The 24,409-nt window shown below is 40.8% G+C and overlaps 2 protein-coding genes across 2 annotated transcripts in view; one reads left to right on the top strand and one right to left on the bottom strand.

Moving 5' to 3' along the window:
• The window catches only part of LOC143285855 (uncharacterized), an 18,017-nt gene extending 9,058 nt beyond the window's left edge, over nt 1-8,959 (bottom strand). The window contains exon 1 of the mRNA XM_076593289.1: nt 8,810-8,959. The gene's annotated coding sequence lies outside the window, so the exon portion shown is untranslated. The remainder of the gene's footprint in view (nt 1-8,809) is intronic.
• A 2,359-nt stretch (nt 8,960-11,318) lies between these two features.
• Nucleotides 11,319-24,409, top strand: part of LOC143285425 (putative D-lactate dehydrogenase, mitochondrial) — a 31,667-nt gene continuing 18,576 nt past the window's right edge. Inside the window, exons 1-4 of the mRNA XM_076592684.1 lie at nt 11,319-11,455; nt 15,950-16,071; nt 20,004-20,145; nt 21,233-21,374. Coding sequence (XP_076448799.1) covers nt 11,369-11,455; nt 15,950-16,071; nt 20,004-20,145; nt 21,233-21,374 — 493 coding nt within the window. The 5' untranslated portion in view covers nt 11,319-11,368. The remainder of the gene's footprint in view (nt 11,456-15,949; nt 16,072-20,003; nt 20,146-21,232; nt 21,375-24,409) is intronic.

The following is a 24,409-nucleotide window of genomic DNA, read 5'->3' as shown; positions in this document are numbered from 1 at the left end:
GAAACACTGAATGGCATTTCTCAGCGGCTGCGAAAGTGCCAACACTGATTTGTTGATTTGTTTGCCTGTCTGTCTGTCTGTCTGTCGGCTTGACGTGCGTGTGTGTGTGTGTGTGTGTGTGTGTGTGTGTGTGTGTGTGTAGTGCGTGTATGTGTGTGTGTGGGAGGGGGGTGGTGCACAAACTGAGGAAGCGAAGAAGAAGAAGAAGAGGAGGAAGAGGAAAAGGAGGAGGAAGAGGAGAATGAAGAGGAAAACAATGGCGACGACGACGCAGAGGAAGAAGATGAGGAGGAGGTGGAAGAAGGAGGAGGAAGAAGAAGGAGGAGGAAAACAATGACGACGACATTAGAAGAAGAGCAACGACGACAACAACAATGACGATGACGATAACAACAACAGGAACAACAACGATGACGATAACAACAACAGGAACAACAACGATGACGATAACAACAACAGGAAGAAAAACAAGAACTGAGACAGAAACTGACAGATGGGAACAGAGTGACAAGGAAGAGAGAGAGAGAGAGAGAGAGAGAGAGAGAGAGAGAGAGAGAGAACACTGAACACTGAAATGTTTAATGTCATTAGCTGAAAAGCTCTGGTGACATAGTAGGTACAAATAAGAACAAAATAGTGCAAATAGATGGAAATGGAACAGAAAAAAACAACAACAAAAAAACAAAACCAGAATTGAAACAACATAAACTAATAAGAGATTTGCGACACTTTGGCATTTTCTCATTAGCTTAAGAGTACATGTGACAGGGGGTAACTTTTTTTTTTCGGTCGTTCGTCTCCAAGGTTTGGACAATACACATCAAACAAAGTACAGATAAATCATATAAAAATATTTACGCATGTAACATCGATACACATCACATCAATACGAACACATCAAATAATTACAATGTCGACATTGACCATCCAAATGTAGCCCTTCCTTTTTTTTTGTCTGTGCTTTTTTCTCATGAGTATTTGGCCGATGATGGACGTTTTCCGTATATTTATTGCCTCGGATACATATTTTGCTAGTGAAAGTATCATATCTTCATTTTCTGTCATTAGTATGCCGAACAAATCTTTTCTCTGCGCTGGAGCTGTATTGAAAATGGTACAGGTTTTTTTCGTAATTCATCGCATCTTTTGCAGTTAAATATGAAATGATTTTCATCTTCTGGGCTTTCACAACACATTGGGCAAGGAGATGTTGCTACGTCTGAATCGAGCCATCTTCTTTTGGCATTCACTCCAAGTGTTCTCAATCTGAGCTTCGCAAAGCAGAGTTTATGCCATTTATTTGTTATAATCTTAATATACTTCTCTGTTTGAAATATTGATTTAAATTAATAAAACCATTTATACCTATCATTGCTCTCTATTTCTCCGTGCCAATTTTGTTTGTAACATGCTATAAGTCTGTCTGTAAATTCCGATACAAAGCCGCTCTCGTGCCCTACTCCTTGGCTCATCCAAACAAGACCGAATCCATGTTCCGTTAGTGTTTTCTTGATGTGGAATACCCAGTTCTGTTGGCCCTTCTCCTCTTGCAGTAGCAGCATCTCGTATGCTTGTCTACACAATCGTGATGTTGGCAGTCTTGTTAGTTTGAGCCAATGTTTTATACATTTTACAACTGATCTAATATGCAATGGGTACCTGCCGGTTTCGCCATACATTATAGTGTTTGATGAGTGTAATGGGACACCAAAAAAGCGCTTCGTTGCAAATGTATGTACCTTTTCCATTTGGTTATTTGGCATGAGTCCCCATATTTCCGCTCCATAGTTCAAGGCTGGTTCAATTTGTGTGTCGAAAAGTTTCCAAAAAAAAGCTGTGCGTCAGTCGAACGCAGTCTCTTGAGTGATTTTATTATTTGGATTACACCTTTTTCCCCTTTTCTATTTGCTTCATCCCACGCAGACGTCAAACTCAATTTTGTTGTGAATAACATTCCTAAATATTTATATGTATTGGTTACTTTTATTTCCCTATCACCATAGCACCACTTTTCACGAGTCGAAAGATGAACCTCCACTGCGGAAAACTATAATATTGGTCTTATCGAGATTTGCTGTTAGTTGTAGTCTATCTGTTTCTTGCTTAAGGGCATTTAATTGATTTTGTAACCCTATGGGTGTGTCAGACAAGAGAACAACATCAGCAGCAAATAGCATTAAGAACAATTCTGTTGCGCCAGGTATCATTTGTATTCCACCGATGTCTACCCTTCTTTGCCGGATAACTCCACTGCCAAATCATTGATGAAAAAGGAAAACAGCTGTGGGCTTAACCCCTCTTGGACACTGAAAAAAGTCTGAATAAATACTTTTTTGTCACGAACACATACAAGTACAGAACCATAGATGCTTTTCAGAGCCATGTAAAACTTCCCATGTACCCCGCTCTTAGAGTACTCCACAGGATGTTTCTGTTCACAGAGAGAGAGAGGGAGGGAGGGAGAGAGAGAGAGAGTTCCCCCGTATATGCACTGAGTCATGATGACGGAGAGCGTCTAAGTCCGTGTAATACGGCCCGTACAACTACAACTGCAATACAAGGCAGTAGCGAGCCCACACGATAGCGGGCCCCTAACACACATCGCGCACTGCTGCTCAACTCTGAAGGCGGACGGTTGTAAGAAGAGAACACATAACACATTGATCATTCCACAACACATCTTTGATCAAGCAGAAAACATATTATCAGTCACAATTGTATAATTGCATGTGTATTTGCTTGTTTTGTTGTTTTTTTAAAAATCTTTTTGAGAGGGATTAACGAGCTGTGTGTGTTTGTTAAGAAAAAAGAAAAACAGGAAAGACCAACTGAAAAAAAAAAGAAAAACAGAGAAAAAGACATGCACACACAACCTCCCACACACACACTCACACATACAACCATAATGATCGCCAACACAGTCCGTAGCAAAAAATAACACCAAGAGAAGAACCAACACACACACACACACACACACACACACACACACACACACACACATATATATATAGATATGTATGTATGTATGAATATCCATATAATACCCATCAACGTTTGGGGGCAATCACAGTAGGTGGTCCTCACCACACAACCAGACTAATGTGACTTGTGTGTCGAGTCATGCCAGTGGTATCAGCGGGAACAGAAGATAAGCGCCATAGCCTTGGTCACCCCCAGTGTTGAAGGAAATGTCTTGTTTTATTTATAGCTGGCTCTCAAGGCCGACTTTTCACCCTGGATAGGTTGTATTCATTCAGTGTGGAAACTGGACTCGTAGTGAGGACCGCCTTACCACTCATTTCTCAGTGCTGAAAGCCCTGATCAACGTCATCGCTGCTATCTTGTTATCTTGTTATTCCCGGTGTAACGTCCCCGGCGAATCGTTCCGCCCCTTCCCATTACCGCCCCCACCCACCCACTCCATGCCCCCCACTCTCACCCCCCAGGCCCCCCCGCCCCCTCCCGAACAGTTGTATGGAAATCTGAACATCCCACGCACAGCGTGTGCAGTGTTTATCATGATATCGGGAGAAGGCATCAATGGGAAAGTCAACAACAAAGAAAAAAAAAGAAAAGAAAAGAAAGGAAAAAAAAGAAAGAACGAAAGAAAACAGAAAAAAATGCTCGTGTGTAAAATATCATCTACCTTTACCAGAACAAATCTCTCTCTCTCTCTCTCTCTCTCTCTCTCTCTCTCTCTCTCTCTCTCTCTCTCTCTCTTAAATGACTTGACCTACCAACGTAGAAACAGCAAACAGAAACCGTGAAAAGCGGGCAGGCAAATTGATGGACGACAGGATGGTCCCTCAAATTAAGAAGAAGAAGAAAAAAATAAAAGATTAAAGGTCTCACTGATAGCCTTATACGGGACAGTGATTTCATATCCACTGTGTCTAGGGCTCGGCACTGATAGGCAGGCGGGGCCCATTCCTCTCCTTCCACCGCAGTTTTAACCTTCCCCAACAGAAGCCAGGTACCCCCATTCACTCCTGGATCCGTCAGTGGATTAAGGAAAATCGGAGTAAAGTGCCTTTCCCAAGAGACACAACATCATGCCGAAACGGTACCTCGGTGCCTGATCAGTCACTGAGACCCGTACTACGAAAGTGCAGATGGACAGGTCTACCAGCTACTCTGAATCCACGACCATTATTAAGGCCAAGCTGCAGAACAAGTGGAAGCAGCAGCATTCACGTGACAACAGAGCAGACCCGTACTACCTTCTGACTCGTCGAGAGCAGGTAGTCATTTTCAGGCTCAGGACAAGCCACAACCGCCTGAAAACACCACCTATACACGAAACTCCGTATCGGCGACACAGAGCAGAACAGGCAGCCAGACAACAGAACATCTGCTGCAGTCCTGCCCGCCCCACCAAGCGCTCCGAGAGAAAACCTGGCCCGACCCAATCCCAGCGGCCCAGAAGCTCTACGGAGGACTGGAGGACCTGCGACGTACTGCCGCCTTCGTCGAGGAGACGGGGGAATCCATTTGATAAATGACGAACGAGACAACAAAGTCCCGGCGACGCCTGGCCGATTCTGCTTGGACGTCCTGACAGTAGCCAGTTGCATAGCTCGGACGGAAGAGCCTAGTATGGTCGTAACCCCCTAACTAACTGTATGTAGTATGGAGCTGACCAATGGCGTAGTTCAGCCAACGTAGGCATTTAGTCACGTGTAACTGTCAAAAAGTTAGAACCAAGCAATGCAACTGGTACCTGCAGCTGGTCCCTTACAGAGAAAGACTAAAGGAGTCCCTGTCATAGTGAAGAGGACTGGCAAACTCCAACTTGCAACAGATAATCTTCCACCATGAATCATGAACACAGGATTGTTCGCCTGTTGCCTTCCCTGTTTGCCGTCTTTAGTCTTGTGTCTTTTTTTTGTCTTTTTTTCCTTTTTTTTTTTTTTTTTTTTTTTCATCTTTATGTTCTCCTTCTGCTTCTATTCCTATTTCCCTTCTTCCTCCTGTTCGGTCGTTGACAGCATGTTCCATGTTACCCCTTGATATATATATATATATATATATATATATATATATATATATATGTGTGTGTGTGTGTGTGTGTGTGTGTGTGTGTGTGTGTGTGTGTGTGTGTGTGTGTGTGTGTGTATCTGGCCCAACACTCGGCTTATATCACAGATTGACATAAGTTTACATTTGGGCCAACAGCAAAGTGAGAGCTGTATTATCAATGGTTTCTCCAGTTAGTGGGAAACCATTTACAGCTTAGTCTTTTGTGAAGGACTGTGACTCTCAAACTAGGAGGCAAAATTGCACTGGCTCTTAGTGCTGCAGCCTTGTGGGTTAGTTGGCCTTTGGGAACCATCCCAACGCCGACTGTCCTGAAACCCTCTAGGCCGAGAGAGTGGGGATGTACTTGGGCAAGACACTCTCCACTATAATCAAATTCTAGCCCAAATAGTCGGAACAACAGTTGCCGCCTCTGCTGTTCTAATGGTCATAGTCGGACACGACTATCAGATATACGGATAGAGAGAGAGAGAGAGAGAGAGAGAGAGAGAGAGAGAGAGAGAGAGAGAGAGAGAGAGAGAGAGAGAAAGAAATACATCCATCCATCCATCCATACGTACATACATACATATGTGTATTTTTTTATGTTCTTGCTCTTGTTGTGTTTGCCATGACACCACCACATGTGGATCAATAGTAAATCAACAATTGAAGTTTATGATAATAAATCATCACAGTATCACTAAATAACAAAATTATTTTGTTATGATTATCTGATTGATTCCATATACCTCGACGGACAGGAATGTTCACAATCCGACATAGGCTAACTCATGTCCTGACTATTTCAGCTTTGTCGGTCATTCCCGTGTGTGTAGCATACTTTTAGATGAACAATTGCCTTTATAACTTCCCGTGTCTTTATTAGGTCTGTACAATAACTTGTGTTAATCTTGACTCTGCATCCCGTACATATCCATTTGATCTTCTTTTTTTTTCTTTTTTTCTTTTAAATTTGTCTTTTTCTCTACTGTATATATCAAACCAACCCCAGTATTACTGGCAAATGGGTGCTAAAATAGCATGCAAATTATTGTGTATTTTATTTTGTTACACCATGTCATTGTTATTGCTATGCTCCAACTAACCCCCCAGTTCCCAGTTCAGGCCCAACTAGTCAGATACAGAGCAGTATTGTGAATCTAAGTTGTGATCTGTGCATAAGTCTATTCCTATTGCATTGTACCAGACTGATGATTACATTTGGCCTTTTATTTCATTTTTCCCCCATTTGTAATACCCCCCCCCCCCCCTTTTGTTTCTTCTTTTTAAATTATCTTCGCTCTTCCTCTGTGGCCGTCATCCTGTTATTGTCATGTTTCCTTGTTTCTCTTTGACTCAAAAGAGTTAATGGGAATAAATAAACAACAAACAACAACTTGTCTCTCGAGTTTGCATCTGTGCCCCGGCCGAGGCGTCTGTGCCTCAGTGCTTTTCCATCCCAATGCCTATTTCTTCCTCTTCTACTTCTCTGTGTGTGTGTGTGTGTGTGTGTGTGCTTCTCTGTCACCGTATCCCATAATTGTCTGTCTGCCTGTGTGACTGTGTCTGTCTGTCTTTCTGTCTCTGTCTGTCTGTCTTTCTGTCTCTGTCTCTGTCTGTCTGTCTCTGTCTGTCTGTCTCTCTCTCTCTCTCTCTCTCTCTCTCTCTCTCTCTCTCTCTCTCTCTCCCACTATCTCTATCTTGTCTGTATGTCTGTCTCTCTCTGTGTCTCTCTGTCTGTCTGTCTGTCTCCTATCTATCTATCTACCTACCTATCTATCTAGAAATGTGTTTTATTTGCATCTGGTATGATAGGGGCTGTTGGCCAAAGTCATTAAGAACATTCAGTGTTCAGTAACTATCTATCTATCTGTCTATCATCTAACCCCCCTCCTCTCTCTCTCTCTCTCTCTCTCTCTCTCTCTCTCTCTCTCTCCATTGCAGCATATCTTCCTCCCCGGTTTTTTCTTGCTCTGTCTGGTGCACTAGTAGCAGTCACAGAGATCGGACAGGTCGGGTAAGGTTCGCCGCATAGATCATAACACACAGCAGAATGCTTGCATATGTGGATTTAATATTTGTATTTGTATTTCTTTCTTTTTATCACAACAGATTTCTCTGTGTGAAATTCGGGCTGCTCTCCCCATGGAGAGCGCGTCGTTACACTACAGCGCCACCCATTTTTTTTGTATTTTTCCTGCAGGTAGTTTTATTTGTTTTTCCTATCGAAGTGGATTTTTCTTCAGAATTTTGCCAGGAACAACCCTTTTGTTGCCGTGGGTTCTTTTACGTGCGCTAAGTGTATGCTGCACACGGGACCTCGGTTTATCGTCTCATCCGAATGACTTGCGCCCAGACCATCACTCAAGGTCTAGTGGAGGGGGAGAAAATATCGGCGGTTGAGCCGTGATTCGAACCAGCGCGCTCAGATTCTCTCGCTTCCTAGGCGGACGCATTACCTCTAGGCCATCACTCCACATATAGACCTTTGCCGCCCAGCATGTCGTTATCAGAGGCAGAACTGGTCACGCTCACTGAAATAATATATGTTTACATCAGTATATTACATATGTCTGTAGTAACGCTTCGTGCACGGCACGGCATGGCGAAGATAACAGATAGGACACAGACATTACTACCTGTGTATATCATAACGTAGCCCTGCTGGGGAGGATCACTGTGCTGATGGTGCCGTGAGGGTGGGCTCCTCAGTGCTGGAACACTGACTGGTATGGCATCTGTTCCTCTTCATTCTCAGTCCACCCACAGCAACAGTGGTATTCCTCATTTTACTTCTTCCTCTACCTCTTCTTCTTCTTCTTTCCTATTTCCTCTCTCTCTCTCTCTCTCTCTCTCTCTCTCTCTCTCTCTCTCTCTCTCTCTCTCTCTCTTCCCGGCTTACCCGATATCCAGCTGTGTTTTCTCCCCTTCTCTCTTTCTTTTTTTATTTTTTTATTTTTTTATTTTTTATTTTTTTATTAGTGTTGTTCTTGTTCTCTTCAGTGTTCCCGGCTATCATCTTTGCCTTGCTTGCTGTACTATTCGTTTTGTACAGAAAAGCCGTGGACGGTCTCTATAGGGTTTGTCATGGTTCGGGTCCCCCCGGCTGACAAATGAAGGATGGAGATGTTTTTACAGTCTCGAAACATATTATAATCAACATCATAGTGGCAGTATAGACCTGACAACTGCCAATGCCTTAATTAACTTTCAGCGTTCGTGTGTCAGTAGTACAAGCTGTGGCACACACAGAATGAAAATTTGGTGAACACGCATTTCGTAATCCACGGCATAGTTGTATGCATGAGTTACATACAGCAACACCGACATGTTGACACACTGACACCCAGTAAGCACCTACTACTCAGCCGGTGATGGAAAACAGCCGGAACGCCGTATATAAACTTATTTGCGGGGTAAAAGCGGTCATAGTATGCCAAAACGTCAACTCAGTCGTCGAAACGAGTTTGAACAACAACATGCAGTATTCGTTTAGACTGAAGTTATTCAGTAAAACGTAACACTGAGACAGAAGGGAACACTCTTAGCGGCGTTTTATACCTGGAGGCTTCCGTGCTAGTGTGTACTTAAGAATAAAAAAAATATATATATAATTTATATATATATATATATATATATATATATAAGATTTCTATTCATATCAAAATCAAGCAAACGTCTCCCACTTTAGACTGATATAATTCAGATAAGTAAAGCTAACACTGACACACACACACACACACACACACACACACACACACACACACAACTTGAGTTCTGAAAAACTTACCGTGTGCGCGAATATGTATCCCGGCTGCCGTCTCCGCCCGTCAAGACTTTCCACACATGTATATACTTATTCTTGTGTCGGAGCCGTCCCGCCTCCTTCTTTCAACAGTGCCTCGGCACTCCACAAAACAGTGTGTGAAACAAGGACCACGTACAACCAACCAACCACACACGATGCCTCAGGTTTCTGCCACCCCTCTCTGTTTAGTTCTTATCTTGTTGCCAACAAGACTTCCTACCCCACCCCCATACCCCGGCCACCCCACATACACAGCGGCTAGCATCCCAAGTGCTCGCGCACTGACGCCCATTTCAAGCCACGTGCGGTATTCCCATCGAGCTCAATACATTCAGCTCAGTGGGTTTTCCTACCAGTCTCCTCAGCAACACTTTCAGATGAAACGATAATCAGAAGTTTCTGTGCGAGGCATATGCAGCGTGTACTTAGCGCCGCCGGCGCGTAAAAGAACCCACGCGGCAACAACAATTAATGGTACATTGTCCAGCCTCGCAAAATTCTGTAGAAAAATCCAGTTTGATTGTGGGGAAAAAAATATTGCAAATGTCAAGTTGGTGTTGCGTGTGTTCGTTCTTTAGTAGGAACGTCTTTTCACAAAGAAGGATGTGGAGGCCGGAGACTGAACATTAATTTTAGGACTTAACGATGGCCATAATCCTTAACTGTATGAAGTGCATTCTGAATGTTTTGCTGAAATTAGTAACTAAGATATTGTTTGAAGTGGTGGTTTCCGTGTTCCGGCTCTAACTAACGAATTATAACCGAGCTTCACTGATGAATTGCCGGTTTGAAAGCTGACTGACTTTACATGATCGCCGGTCTATATAGGTATACCTATCTCTGCAAATCACATCATCATTAATTTTAGTAAAGATGATGCATCGGCATTAATACCACCGCCATCATCATTACTATTTTCTTTTTGGGACACTCACGGTCATGGGAATTCTTAACACTGTGGCTGCCGTAGTGTCCCATGTAAGTCGACTTTTACCAAAATAATTCTTTTAGCTTGTCAGTCTACCTCTCACCGTCGGTGGCTGTCGTTTTCAATTATTCCAGCGTTCCAATAACTACTTATTCGCATACTGTAAATAAACGTATACATATAATCGTAGAGTTAGCCAATGAGTATCAATGACAGTGTTTTCTCCCCCCCCCCCTCCCCCCCCCCCCCCCCCCCCCCCCGCCCCCACTCCTTTCAGTTTTTTTGTTTTGTTTTTTGTTTTTCTTTCATGTGGATGTGCGGGGGAGGGTAGTGGGGGCAGGAGGGGAGCAGTGTCAGTGTCGCATGGCGGTGAACGCATGTGGTGCATATCGTGTGCGAACTGTGAAACCCGGCCGTAAGTCAAAGTTCACCTCGTTGTTACGGACGAAGAATTACACAGTGTGTAATATAATAATATAAATCTCCCCCCCACCCCCACCCCCCATTTTGTTGTTGTTGTTTTGGGGGGACGGGGGTTGTTTCCCTTCGTTTTTTCACCGACGGATGCAAAAACTGATCATGCTGGTGGCCAATACTGAAAAATTAAGATTAATGCTTCGACTCATAATATTCAAACTATCGATAGGTCTGTGAGGTCACAGTGTGTGTGTGTTGTGTGTGTGTGTGTGTGCGTGCGTGCGTGCGTGCGTGTGTGTGTTTGTGAGCCGTGCGTGTGACATACATGTCTATAATGCCACTAAAGGGCACACTGAGAAAAAAAAGAATCAACCCAATGTCCTGTTCAAAATGCTTTTGATGTCAGTTCAGATTTGTATGTGTTGCCGTAAATATCAATTCAGATCCATGCAGCTATCTCCTTCTCCCACCCTAGAAACGTATATATATATATATATATATATATATATATATATACTATATACTGACGTACAATCATCATAGCATAACTTAGCATTACGTAACTTACGGTAACGTAACACTACATTACTTTGCATTGCATTAAATTACATTGTATCGTATCATATATCATATCATATATCACATCACATCATACATATTCTATTCTATTGTATTCTATTGTATTCTATTCTGACAATCGTGGACTCCGGGAGGACCCGGCTGAAGTAATCGGGGAGGTGTGCCTAGGCACGAGCTGAAAATAGTTGGTTGGTCGCCTTCGCATGGTTCTTTTGCAGTTAACGTCAATGTCAGCATTTGTATGTCTCATTTTACCACCCCTAGCACCATCCCCCTCATACTTTCAACCGTAAACTGCAGCGACAAAGAGATCGAGGTAAGCAAAACCGAAACCAGAAACCATTTTGGAGTCAGAAAGGAAATGCACCCTGTTGCGGAAACATTGCACTGTTGGAGTGACCCCTCAATTGAATCTTAAATAATTTTTTTTGTCCCCTACGTCACTTTTTTCCTACTCACAATGCAAACGCCATTCGTAATTCATCCAAACCTAAAATGGAAACCATTATAAGAAAAACATTATGTAATCCTCTTTCATTTTATTTTGACCTTAACCTTGACCCCTGACGCGACCCAAACACAGACTGGCATGAGAAGAGAACTTCTTGAGAAGGAAAATGTTTCCCCGTCGAGCGTTCCAGCAAGCCCTGCGAATTACTCGCAGAAGCAACAACAACGTTTTGAGCAGATGTAGATCGACACAGGTACGATTTTTCTATTAGAATTAGTAGCTTAGATTTGTGTTTACGAATACCATTGTTGCAGCTTGAAATATTATTTAGGTGTTACATCTTCATCTTGTATTGGTTTTCCATTCACCAAGTGCACCTCAGCGGGATTAATTATCTTCATAAACCTACGCTCTGGCTCATTCGACATGGGCATGATGTTTAGAATTTTGAGGACCAGGTGAATGTTCATTCAAAGAAAGCATTAACAGTTCAGGGAAAGCATTGTTTTTAAAATGTTCGCAGAATGGCAAGCACTGTTCATTTTAGCAGCTGGTACTGATCAGCTGATCGATGTTTCAGAGTGTAAAAAACGAAGAAATAGCCTGGTATGTATACGTGCGCTTGCATACATACACACAGGCATGCACATGTGCAGGCACGCGCGCACACACACTGACACACACACACACACACACACACACACACATATGCACATATATAGGCACACGCACACACACATGCTAACACACACACACACACATGCAGCACAAACACACACACACACACACACACACACACATGCTAACACACACACACACACACACACACACACACACATCATTCCTTCACTCTTGCCTCCTCTCTATACAAAATATGATTATCAGACATTAGATAGGCTTAGATGATATGAACTATTTGCTATTATATGGTATGCAATGAATGAAATCATCAAGGTTTTTGTTAAACCTATAAGAAATACACATGATGGAAATAACACTGAATCAGGATGTGACTGCAAATGCTAGAAGCAGGGACAGTTGTACAATCACTGAGGAAAAAATGACATTAGCAAAGGGAAACTCACAGTTTAGAATTAATCATGTTATAGAAGTAATGATATGCATTCACAAGAGTGAGGGGGAAGGAGATATGAGGAGATTGAGTGGGAGGAAAGGGTTAGAAAGGCCACTGAAACTGAGCAGACACAGTACTCAGAACTCAGAATGGTTTGATTGTAGAGGCCTCTGGCCCATTACAGTTGGGTGGGGGAAAAAAGAAGACAATTTAGATACTATTATATTAGCTTCATGTTGTCAATACAGCTTTGTCGTATATGTCTAGTGCTTTATACACAAATATTGCTAGTCTTTTAGTCAGATATTCATTCGTGTTCAACATTAGAAGAGTAAATCTGAATAATGACGATGAAGCGAAGACAGACAATGAGAGAACTCATTACTCAGAACTCAAAATATTTTAATTCAAGGATAAAGAGGGATGGAGAGAGAGAGAGAGAGAGAGAGAGAGAAATTCTTTGTTGGCAATTTAAAGTTATTAATCACAAGAACACTTTTATTTGCATTGAATCAGAGACAGCCAGTGCTGTGAAGCACAATGAATAACACATGTTTTGTGAATATCATAGTCTGGAAGTATACATACAACAAGCAGCAGAGACCAGATCTACTTTCTTTATGTTTAAAATGCATGCATTTGGTGTATCAGCTTGTGTGCATACATGCTTACTAGCACATACATAGTTTGTGTTTTGTGTGTGTGTTTGTGTATGGGTGTGTGAGTGTGTGCACAACTACACATATGTGTGTCTGATTTTCATGCTTTTGTTTGAAATTTAAGATTTATTTCATTTTCCAGCAGTGGAGAAAATTATCATGAACTGGTGCTCAAAGCATCTATTGACATGTAGCATCTCCTTCTCTCTTGACTCTTCTTAGCCCCTCTCATTCCTTTCCAATCCAGCAACATTGCATATTCTTGTATATATATTGGTATATATATGTGTATGTGTGTGTTGTTTTTTGTTGTTGTTTTTTCATCACCTTACTTATGCCTTTTTCTTTAATTTAGTAGTGTTTAGTGTAGGGTGGACACTGGATGAAAAAAAAACACATCAGTGCTTATAATCTATCATCCATGTAATCAAAGCATTTTATTTTGTCTTTATATCTATCTCTCCCTCTCTCTCAGTCTCTGTCTCTGTCTCTCTCTCTCTCTCTCTCTCTCTCTCTCTCTCTCTCTCTCTCCACCTCACAAACATTTGCACACACACACACACACACACACACACACTTGCAGACACATGTACACAGATGCAGACACACACATGCCTATAGACAGTCAAAGATGTGCTTAAGCATATGCCCCACACCTATTACCTCTTACAAAGATAAGAAAGAAAAAGGGTCAGGTCCATAATATATTATGTATTAATTCGCAACTGCTGTGCAGGGAAAGATCACTTGTATCATAGCTGCCATAATTTTCTCCCTTCTATTGCTGAACAGTGCCTGCCACAGGAAGCAGTATATGTTTAATGTGTGATGCCAGCATCACTTTCAACATTTTTATCAAATGAAGGTTTAAAGAATTATGCAAGATATTTGAAAAGGATGCATACCTATCACAAGGCACTGTGTACTTGACTGAAAAACCTAGATCAAGCCAAGGTGACTTACTCAGTTACTGACACAGTGAACAAAAATACTCCGAGCTTGTAATGGTCTGACATAAACACGCATACACACACACACACACACACACACACACACACAACACAACACAACTCCACACAACTACACTCTCTCTCTCTCTCTCTCTCTCTCTCTCTCTCTCTCTCTCTCTCTCTCTCTCCCGTAACGAACTGACAAACATCAATACATAAAACAACTCTAGCACCCTTCATCATGATCATGGCACAATGCCAGCAGCTGCTAGGTGTTAACATCCTCCTGAATAGACATATATAAAAGTATGCAGATTTTAGGTTAGTTTCAGCAACAGTTCACCACAAAGGAATGTGTGTGTGTGTGTAGGTGTTAATGTGTGTGTGTAGGTGTGGGTGGATGTTTGTGAGAGTGAGTTCATGGATTGGACCTTTGTGCTTTTTATGTGTAGTGTTGGGCGTGGGTGCTTTTGTTTGTGGCTTTCATGTCTGTGAGACTGCAAATTGTTGCGTATCTGTTTTGCATGTGTTTGTATGTGTGTTAGTGTGTGTACTCTGTGTGTGTGTGTGTGCGTGTATGTGTGTGTTTGTGAGTGTACATTTTCATGCTTGGCGCGGTGAATGCACATGTGTGGGTGTGCACTGTAGGGGTTCACTGAGCGTGGCTCATTTCTTTCTTGTTTTTATTTCAACCTTTTGCTTTCTACTTATCTTTCCCTGCACTGTATTTAATGTAATTACTTTTGATTATTATCATGAATATTAAATTTTAGAAATTTTATCTTATCAGTTTTTGTTGTTGTTGTTTTTTTAAATGTATATTTGTTTCAGTTTGTTTATTTATTTATCTTTTTTTCCTCCGCAAGGCCTGACTAAACACATTGGGTTACACTTCTGGTCAGGCATCTGCTTGGCAGATGTGGTGTAGCATATATGGATTAGTTGGAATACAGTGGTGCCACCTTTGATTAATGGGATATGAAAAGTATCCCTTTCTTTCTCCCCCACATATTCATGCAGGCATGCACTTACGCACACACGCACGTATGCACAGACACACACGCACACATTTCTTAATCACTTCTTCCTGCCTTTCCGTATCCTTTCCCCATAGACATACGTACAACCACAGCAGGATATGTAATGTAGAGCCTGTTCTGAATTGCAAATTGTAATCTAATCAGTGCAGAACGATTGCACAGTTTTCAGACAAAAGGACACATGTGCAGCTTTTAAGAACAGTTATGCAGGTCCAGTTGATAGCATTTTGAAAACCACACTGAAAGTCTCCATAAATGACTGACCGGATGCCGCAGCATTTGGTCATTTCAGATTTATATGCATCAATAACCATTGACTGGCTCAGACTTAAACCCTGTGATTCTACATGTATGTTAACATAGCCTGTAAGAACTTTACAATTTGCTCGTGAACATTCAAGTAAACATTCCACACATACACACCAAAAAAAACTTGGAAAAAGTTATGAAGCTCATCTGTCTTTGAAAGGAAATCTTGTGTTTACATCTGTTTCCTTTATATTTTTGCTGAGTGCTATTGATATGATTAGTCCTTTTTTTTCTCTTTTTTGTGTGGATTAATTGTACTTGTAGAATAGCAAGGGCCAGTTGTAACCCTGAATGTGTTTTAGTGTGTCCGTGTGTGTGTGCGCATATGCGCACTTGCATAGATGCATGTGTGTGGTAGTTTGGGTTAAACAGTTTCGGTATTTCATTTCAAAATATCATATTACAAATACAAAGATTTCAACAGGAGGACAAAAAAGTTCTTATATTAAGTCCTGTTGTAATGTACATATCTGATATTTGACAGACATTTTCAGACACAACAGACTACCAAAGGAGTGTACATATGTATAAACATACAAATACTGAATATGCGGTGTATTTTGTGTGTGTGCGTGTGCATGTGTGTGTGTGTGTGTGTATGTGCAATACATGCATTCATGCATGCATGCATATGTGTGTATGTGTGTGTGTGTATGTGTGTGTGTGCAATCATGCATGCATGCATGTTTGTGTGTGTGTGTGTGCGTTCTGCAGACAGTAGCGGAGCGGGTAACAGATGGCTTCGTGGAAGACCTGCGCATCATGGTGGGGAAAAGCAACGTGACCACAGCAGAGGCAGTTCGAGACCAGCACGGTCATGATGAATCCTACCACCGGTCTGTGTAGCGGAAGGGAGAATAGAATCGTACCTTGTTTCTCCCACCTCACCATTCATCTGCCCCCCAACCCCCCAACCCCCACCCCCAAAATGTCTCCTACCTTTGTGAAAGTTAATACTTTAGCAAAATGTCTATAATCACCTGTGTATATGTGTTATGTGATATTGAACGAAATTTCTCCCCAGGAAAGAAAAAGAAAAAGAAACAGAACAAAAAAGCTGCTTTGCTTTATTTCTCTACATTTGTTTTTCATGAGATCTTTATTTTAAACTCTTTTTTGGCAGTTTATTATTTAATAGTTCGTCAGATCTTCCCTCCCAGCTCCTTCAAGTCTGGTATTGAAACTTTTACCTCTTTTCAAATAGCCACCTGGCCTCCTCTCCCTTCCCTTCCCCTCTCCACCCAATCTCCCCTGCCTCTTCCTGGTCTGCAGTTTCTTTCCAGCCTTCTGTTTCCATGTGTTTTGTCTTTCATTTGTCTGAATTGGAGTTGTGCTTGCATGCAAATTAACTGACGTGTTTGCACTTTGATTTATCACTGCGCAATATTCAGCCACCATATACTTATCATTATACTGATTATTAGATTATTATCACTGTGATTGTTATTAGTGTTACACATTCCAACTGTTTTCACTGTATTGTTTAGTTGTTTTTTGTTTTGTTTTTGTTTTGTTTTGTTTTTTGTTGTTGTTGTTTTTGTCACAGCTTTTGATTTTAATAAACAAATACAGTAAGTGTTGCTCTTTTGAAGAAATCAAAGGTGCACACAACTTGGAAGTCAGTATTAACGTAAGAGAGTGGTTATTACAAAGCTTGTTTGTTTATTGTTTGACTTTAACCTCTTAACTGTTGAAGCTTGGTTAAATGAGATCAGTGTGGAATAAATCAAAAGTGTGATTATTACTGTTTGTTTTCTTTGAAGTAGTTTGATTGTGCTGAACAGTAGTGATAAACTCCCAAGAAGAAGAAGGAGTCCTGAAGAATCATGACTGACATCATGACCTGTAACCTCCATTTTATCACAGTGAGATGACAGCTCTTCACTGACGAGCGTACTTGTCAACAGCAGCCGAGGGGTTAACTTCCTAGTGTTCTGTCGGATTCTTTACAAAACATTATGTATTCAAGTACTTTTTTTGTTTACAGGTTATTAGGGCTTTGTTGTTGGATATTATATGGGTCAGGTGTGCTGAATTTACTAACTGTTCAAGGTTTCCATCAGATGTTTCTTCTGGAGTGGAAAGTCGTAGTTTTTGTTCTTCCATTATATGACCAATGTTAGTTGTGGGCAGTGTATGCCAAGAGTTTGTTTTGTTGGGTTTTTTTATGTTTCCATAACCCATATAATGCTGACACGGGTCATAGGATCTTTAACATGCATACTTGGTCTTCTATATTCATATACTATTTGATGTACACTTGAAAGGGAATCAGGCACTCGCAGACCTACACAGTCATATGTTGAACCAGAAGATCAGAAAACTCTCCACACATTCACTTTAAGTGCACTGATGCTTGATATCAAAGTCCGGACTCTCAGGGGAAAAAAAGTCCACCTCTACATAACTGTTGAGATGCTGCATCCATTTTAGTAGCCTCCATATTAAGCTCCTTGAACATTCTTCTTCCAAGGTAGAATTTTAAAGTGTCTCAGTTTTAATGATAGTGGTAGTCAACCTGCAAAGCCATCTTGGTGAGCAAGTGTAGTGTATCAAGTTAAATGCAGCGTCAAGGTGACCTGCTTACTGAAACGCCTACTACGCTGTACACACGGTACTCTTACAGCAGTAAAACAAAAGATAAGTGCTGTGTCTATAAAAGTGACAAATGGAGAAAGTCTGTTAAAAAAAAAAAAAAAAAAAAAAAAAAAAAAAAAAAACATTAGGGGGTGTGAAGTAAGACTGACTTTGATGAGAAGTGTACAAAGTTTTTGATGAGAAGTGTACAAAGTTTCGGACCGACTTGTCACATTGCCTGTCAGCTGTACATGTTTTTGGACTAGACTCTTATACCTCCAGTCCTGCAGTTCTTTGCCATGGAACGAAGCCCAGCAGAGCACAAAGAGACCTCCAGTCCTGCAGTTCTTTGCCATGGAACGAAGCCCAGCAGAGCACAAAGAGACCTCCAGTCCTGCAGTTCTTTGCCATGGAACGAAGCCCAGCAGAGCACAAAGAGACCTCCAGTCCTGCAGTTCTTTGCCATGGAACGAAGCCCAGCAGAGCACAAAGAGACCTCCAGTCCTGCAGTTCTTTGCCATGGAATGAAGCCCAGCAGAGCACAAAGAGATCTCCGGAAGTCTTGAAAATTTTCTCCGATCTGACTTGTTAAATGGAGAAAAAGTGTGTATAGCTCTCCCCCTCAATTCCCCACCCCACACACTCTCCTTTTTTCTTTTAAGACTTAGCTTAAACTAAAATCCTCCCTTTTAAAGTTTTCAGTTCTGTCTTTGTATATGTTATGCATATGATATATATGGCTGTGACTAATATTGTAGGTACAAATATGGTGAAAAGAAAGCTGCCTGACGTACTTAATCCACACATGAAATCTTTCCCATTGAGGAGATGTTCAAGGTGTGAGTTTTATTATACTTAATTTCTTTTTCTTTTCTTTTTTTACTATCTTTTTATAGGATTTTTAAAACATCATTACTAGAACAGACAGAAATTTTCAAAGAAATTTTAAATGAATGATTTCATACCACTGCCGGGTTGGGTTTTTTTAGCCCAAATTTCATGTATAAAAATCAGCTTTATAATGCAGACAGTAAGCGATCTTCTGACAGATTTTGCCATCATTCTGTTGGGACATTGGATTCAGAGCCGTTCAAAACCCAAGGCTTTGTTTCCTTAACAGAGATACAGGACAGATTGAATAACTTGCTCTGTCTCTACAGGACAGATTGAATAACTTGCTCTGTCTCTACAGGACAGATTGAATAACTTGCTCTGTCTCTACAGGACAGATTGAATAACTTGCTCTGTCTCTACAGGACAGATTGAATAACTTGCTCTGTCTCTACAGGACAGATTGAATAACTTGCTCTGTCTCTACAGGACAGATTGAATAACTTGCTCTGTCTCTGCAGGACAGATTGAATAACTTGCTCTGTCTCTACAGGACAGATTGAATAACTTGCTCTGTCTCTACAGGACAGATTGAATAACTTGCTCTGTCTCTACAGGACAGATTGAATAACTTGCTCTGTCTCTACAGGACAGATTGAATAACTTGCTCTGTCTCTACAGGACAGATTGAATAACTTGCTCTGTCTCTACAGGACAGATTGAATAACTTGCTCTGTCTCTTGGTGTGGATCCACTGATTTTGGATTCATACAGAAGGAATTTAATAATCTGACTCAAAAAGATGAAAGATAAAAAGATTTGACTACTTGACTAGTTCGATGATGTTACATAATCTTCCTCAGCACTGATGGTGCAGGAAAGTTTGGAGTGGTCAGGCTGTGAGTCAACACTCTGTCATTATTTGCTTATTTATCATCATTGTTGTCTTATTTATTTAATTATTTATTTATTATTTTATCATTATTTTCATTACTACTACCTTTTTTTCTTTTTTTTTATATCATAATTATTATTTATTTATTTATTCATGTAAGCTATTTTTTTTTTTTTTTTTTTTTTTTTTTTTTCTCAAGGCCTGACTAAGCGCGTTGGGTTACGCTGCTGGTCAGGCATCTGCTTGGCAGATGTGGTGTAGCGTATATGGATTTGTCCGAACACAGTGATGCCTCCTTGAGCCACTGAAACTGAAACTGTGAGTCAACTAACTTTCCTGTGCTGTTTTGTGCCAAGGAAGACAGTGTGACACCATTGATATGTTCAAGTAAGTCAAAACCTTTTCCATTCAGAGTGATGAAAATTTCTTCTGTAACTTGCTGCCTATATATTTTTTCTTGACCAGATCATGCTTGCCGGACGTGGTGGTGTTTGCTCAGTCGGTGGATCATGTGAGCGAGGTGGCGCGGTTTTGCAACACCCACAAGGTTCCTCTCATCCCTTTCGGCAGTGGCACGGGGTTGGAGGGGGGCGTCAATGCCATTAAGGTCAGCATGTGCATGCACGCGCTCACACACACGCACATACACACATACACACATGCATGCACACAAGCACACACACACGCACACACACACACACACGCACTGCACATTCTGCTAATATTATTACATGATTCCTACAAAAGCCAATATAATAATTATCAGTATAATACTACTGTATTATTGCTTTTTTTTTTTCATTGTAAACGCCCAGGGCTTTTGTATGATTAGATTGGGTGTACCAAATTTCCTTTTATTATTATTATTACTGCATGCTGACGCTCACACAAATCACAGGCAGGGAGCTTGTGGCATTTACAATAAAAGAAGTTGTACATACGTAAATGTACATGCATCACTGATTAAGGACACAAATACACAAACAAGTGTGTGCACACCCAAACATGGAAACAAAACACAGTGGTGCAACATGCATACCCATGACGAGCAGAATTTCTAGAAGCGCATTAGGCAGTGAGATTCTTGGCAGAACAGAACAGATGTATTGAGAGAAACTTTTAAAACTGAGTTAGGGAGTATGAGAAGGTCATTGTCTTCCATAGCACTGAGCCAAGACAGTAGAAAGAGGGCTGACCTTGATTTTTTTTTTTTTTTCAAGGAATTGTCAGCACTCTTGAATAAGCAGTAAGGTGTAAAGATCTTTTAGAATAGAATAGAATAGGTCTTTATTACCAAGTGTACCGGGGTCACAAGGAATATTGTGGATAGTACATAAAAAGGCACAAACATGAATTGAAAATCATACACAAACACACAGATACAGTAGAATTTAGGATACATACATGTGCATATCAATATAAGAACTTGTGCACACTCACCCCCTCCCCCCCCCTCCCAAACACACACACACTTGTTTGAACATAAGCCACATACTACGGTTGACTAGATCTTCAGGTGAATGGTTGTTGATTGCAGAACTCTCTTAATCATACTGGATTTGATCAAGAGACAGGGCATTGACTGCTCTGGGGGGAAAAGCTGTTGGCGGCGAAGCAATTAGTTTTCATCCTTGTAGCTCTGTACCGACAACCAGAACTGACGCTTTTGAACCGAACTTTGATCTTCTGTCCAGGGTGGGGTGAGTCTGGATGTCAGTCAGATGAAGAAGATAATAGCGGTGAACGCCGAGGATTTCGACTGCACTGTGGAGTCTGGGGTGACCCGGGGTGAGCTGAACAGCTTCATCAGGGACACTGGACTCCAGTTCCCCATAGGTCAGTCAGTGATGTTTGCTCATTTGTTGTTCGCTCGATCGGATAGGGTTTTGTGTGCTTGCATGTGTGTGTTAGAGTGTGTGTTTGTGTGTGTGTGTGTGCGTGTGTGTGTGCATTTTACTGATAGATATATGGATTTTTTTTGGTTGTGTTTTTGTATATATTGTGCAATAATTAACTTATTTATTATCATTGATCGTTACATAATTCTTATGCTTGTTCAGAGACCAAGAAGCTATTTACTACCACAGACGTTATTGCACAACAGGCTGCCTACCTGGGTAGAGCTTACTGACAGCTACCTTTAGGTGCTCATCATGTGCTTCCTTAATCATGCAGTCAGGTTTCAGTCATGAATACAACCACACACATGTGTATTAGTGTGGATTTTTCTACTTTTTTTTTTCAAATATGTCAGCTGTCTTATTGATTTCATCACCAGTTTCAGTTTCTAAAGGAGGCATAACTGCTTTTGGACAAATCCATACATGCTACACTACATCTGCTAGGCAGATGCCTGACCAGCATCATAACCCAACGCGCTTAGTCAGGCCTTGAGTACATGCTTATATGTTTGTGTACCTATCAGAATAGATTTCTTTTCCTTGAGTGCATGCTTATGTGTTTGTGTACCTATCAGAATAGATTTCTTTTCCTTGAGTGCATGCTTATATGTTTGTGTACCTATCAGAATAGATTTCTTTTCCTTGAGTGCATGCTTATATGTTTGTGTGACGGGCGCAATAGCCGAATGGTTAAAGCGTTGGACTTTCAATCTGAGGGTCCCGGGTTCGAATCACGTGACGGCGCCTGGTGGGTAAAGGGTGGAGATTTTTACGATCTCCCAGGTCAACATATGTGCAGACCTGCTAGTGCCTGAACCCCCTTCGTGTGTACACGCAAGCAGAAGATCAAATACGCACGTTAAAGATCCCGTAATCCATGTCGGTGTTCGGTGGGTTATGGAAACAAGAACATATCCAGCATGCACACCCCCCGAAAGCGGAGTATGGCTGCCTACATGGCGGGGTAAAAACGGTCATACACGTAAAAGCCCACTCGCGTATATGCGAGTGAACGTGGGAGTTGCAGCCCACGAACGCAGAAGAAGAAGAAGAAGAAATATGTTTGTGTACCTATCAGAATAGATTTCTTTTCCTTGAGTGCATGCTTATACGTTTGTGTACCTATCAGAATAGATTTCTTTTCCTTGAGTGCATGCTTATGAGTTTGTGTACCTATCAGAATAGATTTCTTTTCCTTGAGTGCATGCTTATATGTTTGTGTACCTATCAGAATAGATTTCTTTTCCTTGAGTGCATGCTTATATGTTTGTGTACCTATCAGAATAGATTTCTTTTGCATAATTTTGCAAGAGGACAGCTGTGTCATTGCCACTGGTTCTTTTTCAGTGCTCTAAGTGCATGCTGCATAGGGGACCTTGGTTTATCGTCTGATCTGTATGACTAAATTCAGTTCAATTCAAAATACTTTATTATCTGCTTCAAACAAAAACAGAAAATTTTCTTTAGGCTCACTTAAAATAAAATGCCCGTCAGCAAAAAAAACAAAAAACAAAACTGACACACCCTTCACTTATCACCATGTACACATCAATTATTATGTAAAAAGAAAAACATGTGGGTAAGATACTATTACATTCAGAGTGCAACAACTGTGTGTGTGTTGCGTGTGCCCCCGCGCGCGCGCTCATGTGTACGTTTCAATCATTATAAAAAGAAGAATATTCAGTAAGATAATAATAACATTTAAAAAGACAAATGCTCATCAACAGATAAAACCGAAAAAACAAAAACAAATGAGCAACTGGCACACCCTTCCTTGATCACAGCATACATATTAACTATCATGTTAAAAGAAAACATTTAGGTAAGAAAACAAAAATTACATTTTAAGATAAAGTGAAACATTTCAATGATATAATAGGAAAATATTCAGTAAGATAATTATAACATTTAAGAACATGAAATCACAGTTGAAGACTAAACCCTCAGTTTGATTTTCCAGTCAAACATGGAAGAACCCACACCCTCATGGACTTTCTTTATTAGCAGCTCCACCTTCATCACCAGGAGGTCAGATGTTGTCACATCATTGATCATTTACAGCAGTCATTTTCTGATGAACACTTTCAGAGCAGAAAAAAATCAACTATCAGAATGGAAAAATCCGTTTATTTTTGTTTTTTCATTTCTAGAATTTTTTTTTCTGCTATATCAACTATAAACTTATGCACTTGGCTATGAGTTTTTAAAATCTGATACTGAGTACTTTCTGGAGGAGGTCAGGTTCTGTATGATCCATGTTTACAGCTGTATTTGCATGCACACTGTTAATTTTTGCAATGCAGCTGTGTGTGAGATAGGACAAGGAATAAGAGAACAAAGCAACTGGGCACAGTGAATATGTAATCTTGTGTGTGAGTTTTTGTGTTGTTGTGATGTCATCAGTGATGAATAGACGCTAAATTTAACAACTGAAATGAACTGAACAGGCAGCCTGTTCATGTCAATGAGCTTTGTTCATGTTAGAAATGTGTCTTTATAATCATCCAGTTTAGAAGCAGAGAGTTTGTCTTTGGTCACCTCTGCTGTTGTTGTTGTAAGGCAACAAATCTGAAACATCACACATTTAAAGAGACTTTATCTCAGTCCACGGGAAGGAATTCAGACAAAAACATTGGCCCTCACAACTGCTACTGATCAGTATGTTCATCACTTAAAAACTGTCTTCTCACTTCAGTGCAGGTCAGGATGTTAGTAACCATTCTTTATCAAGACGTCCACTTCTTAGCATTGCATTACTTTTGTTCAGCAAAATCAAAGACACAGGGTGTCAGTAACCATTCTTTATCAAGACGTCCACTTCTTAGGATTGCATTACTTTTGTTCATTAAAGTCAAAGACACAGGGTGTCAGTAACCATTCTTTATCAAGACGTCTACTTCTTAGGATTACATTACTTTTGTTCTGCAAAGTCAAAGACACAGGGTGTCAGTAACCATTCTTTATCAA

This window comes from Babylonia areolata, chromosome 9, assembly GCF_041734735.1.
Source record: "Babylonia areolata isolate BAREFJ2019XMU chromosome 9, ASM4173473v1, whole genome shotgun sequence".
Taxonomy (NCBI): Eukaryota; Metazoa; Mollusca; class Gastropoda; order Neogastropoda; family Buccinidae; genus Babylonia; species Babylonia areolata.
The sequence above is the reverse complement of the archived record's forward strand: the minus strand, read 5'-3'. Positions and strand labels throughout refer to the sequence as shown.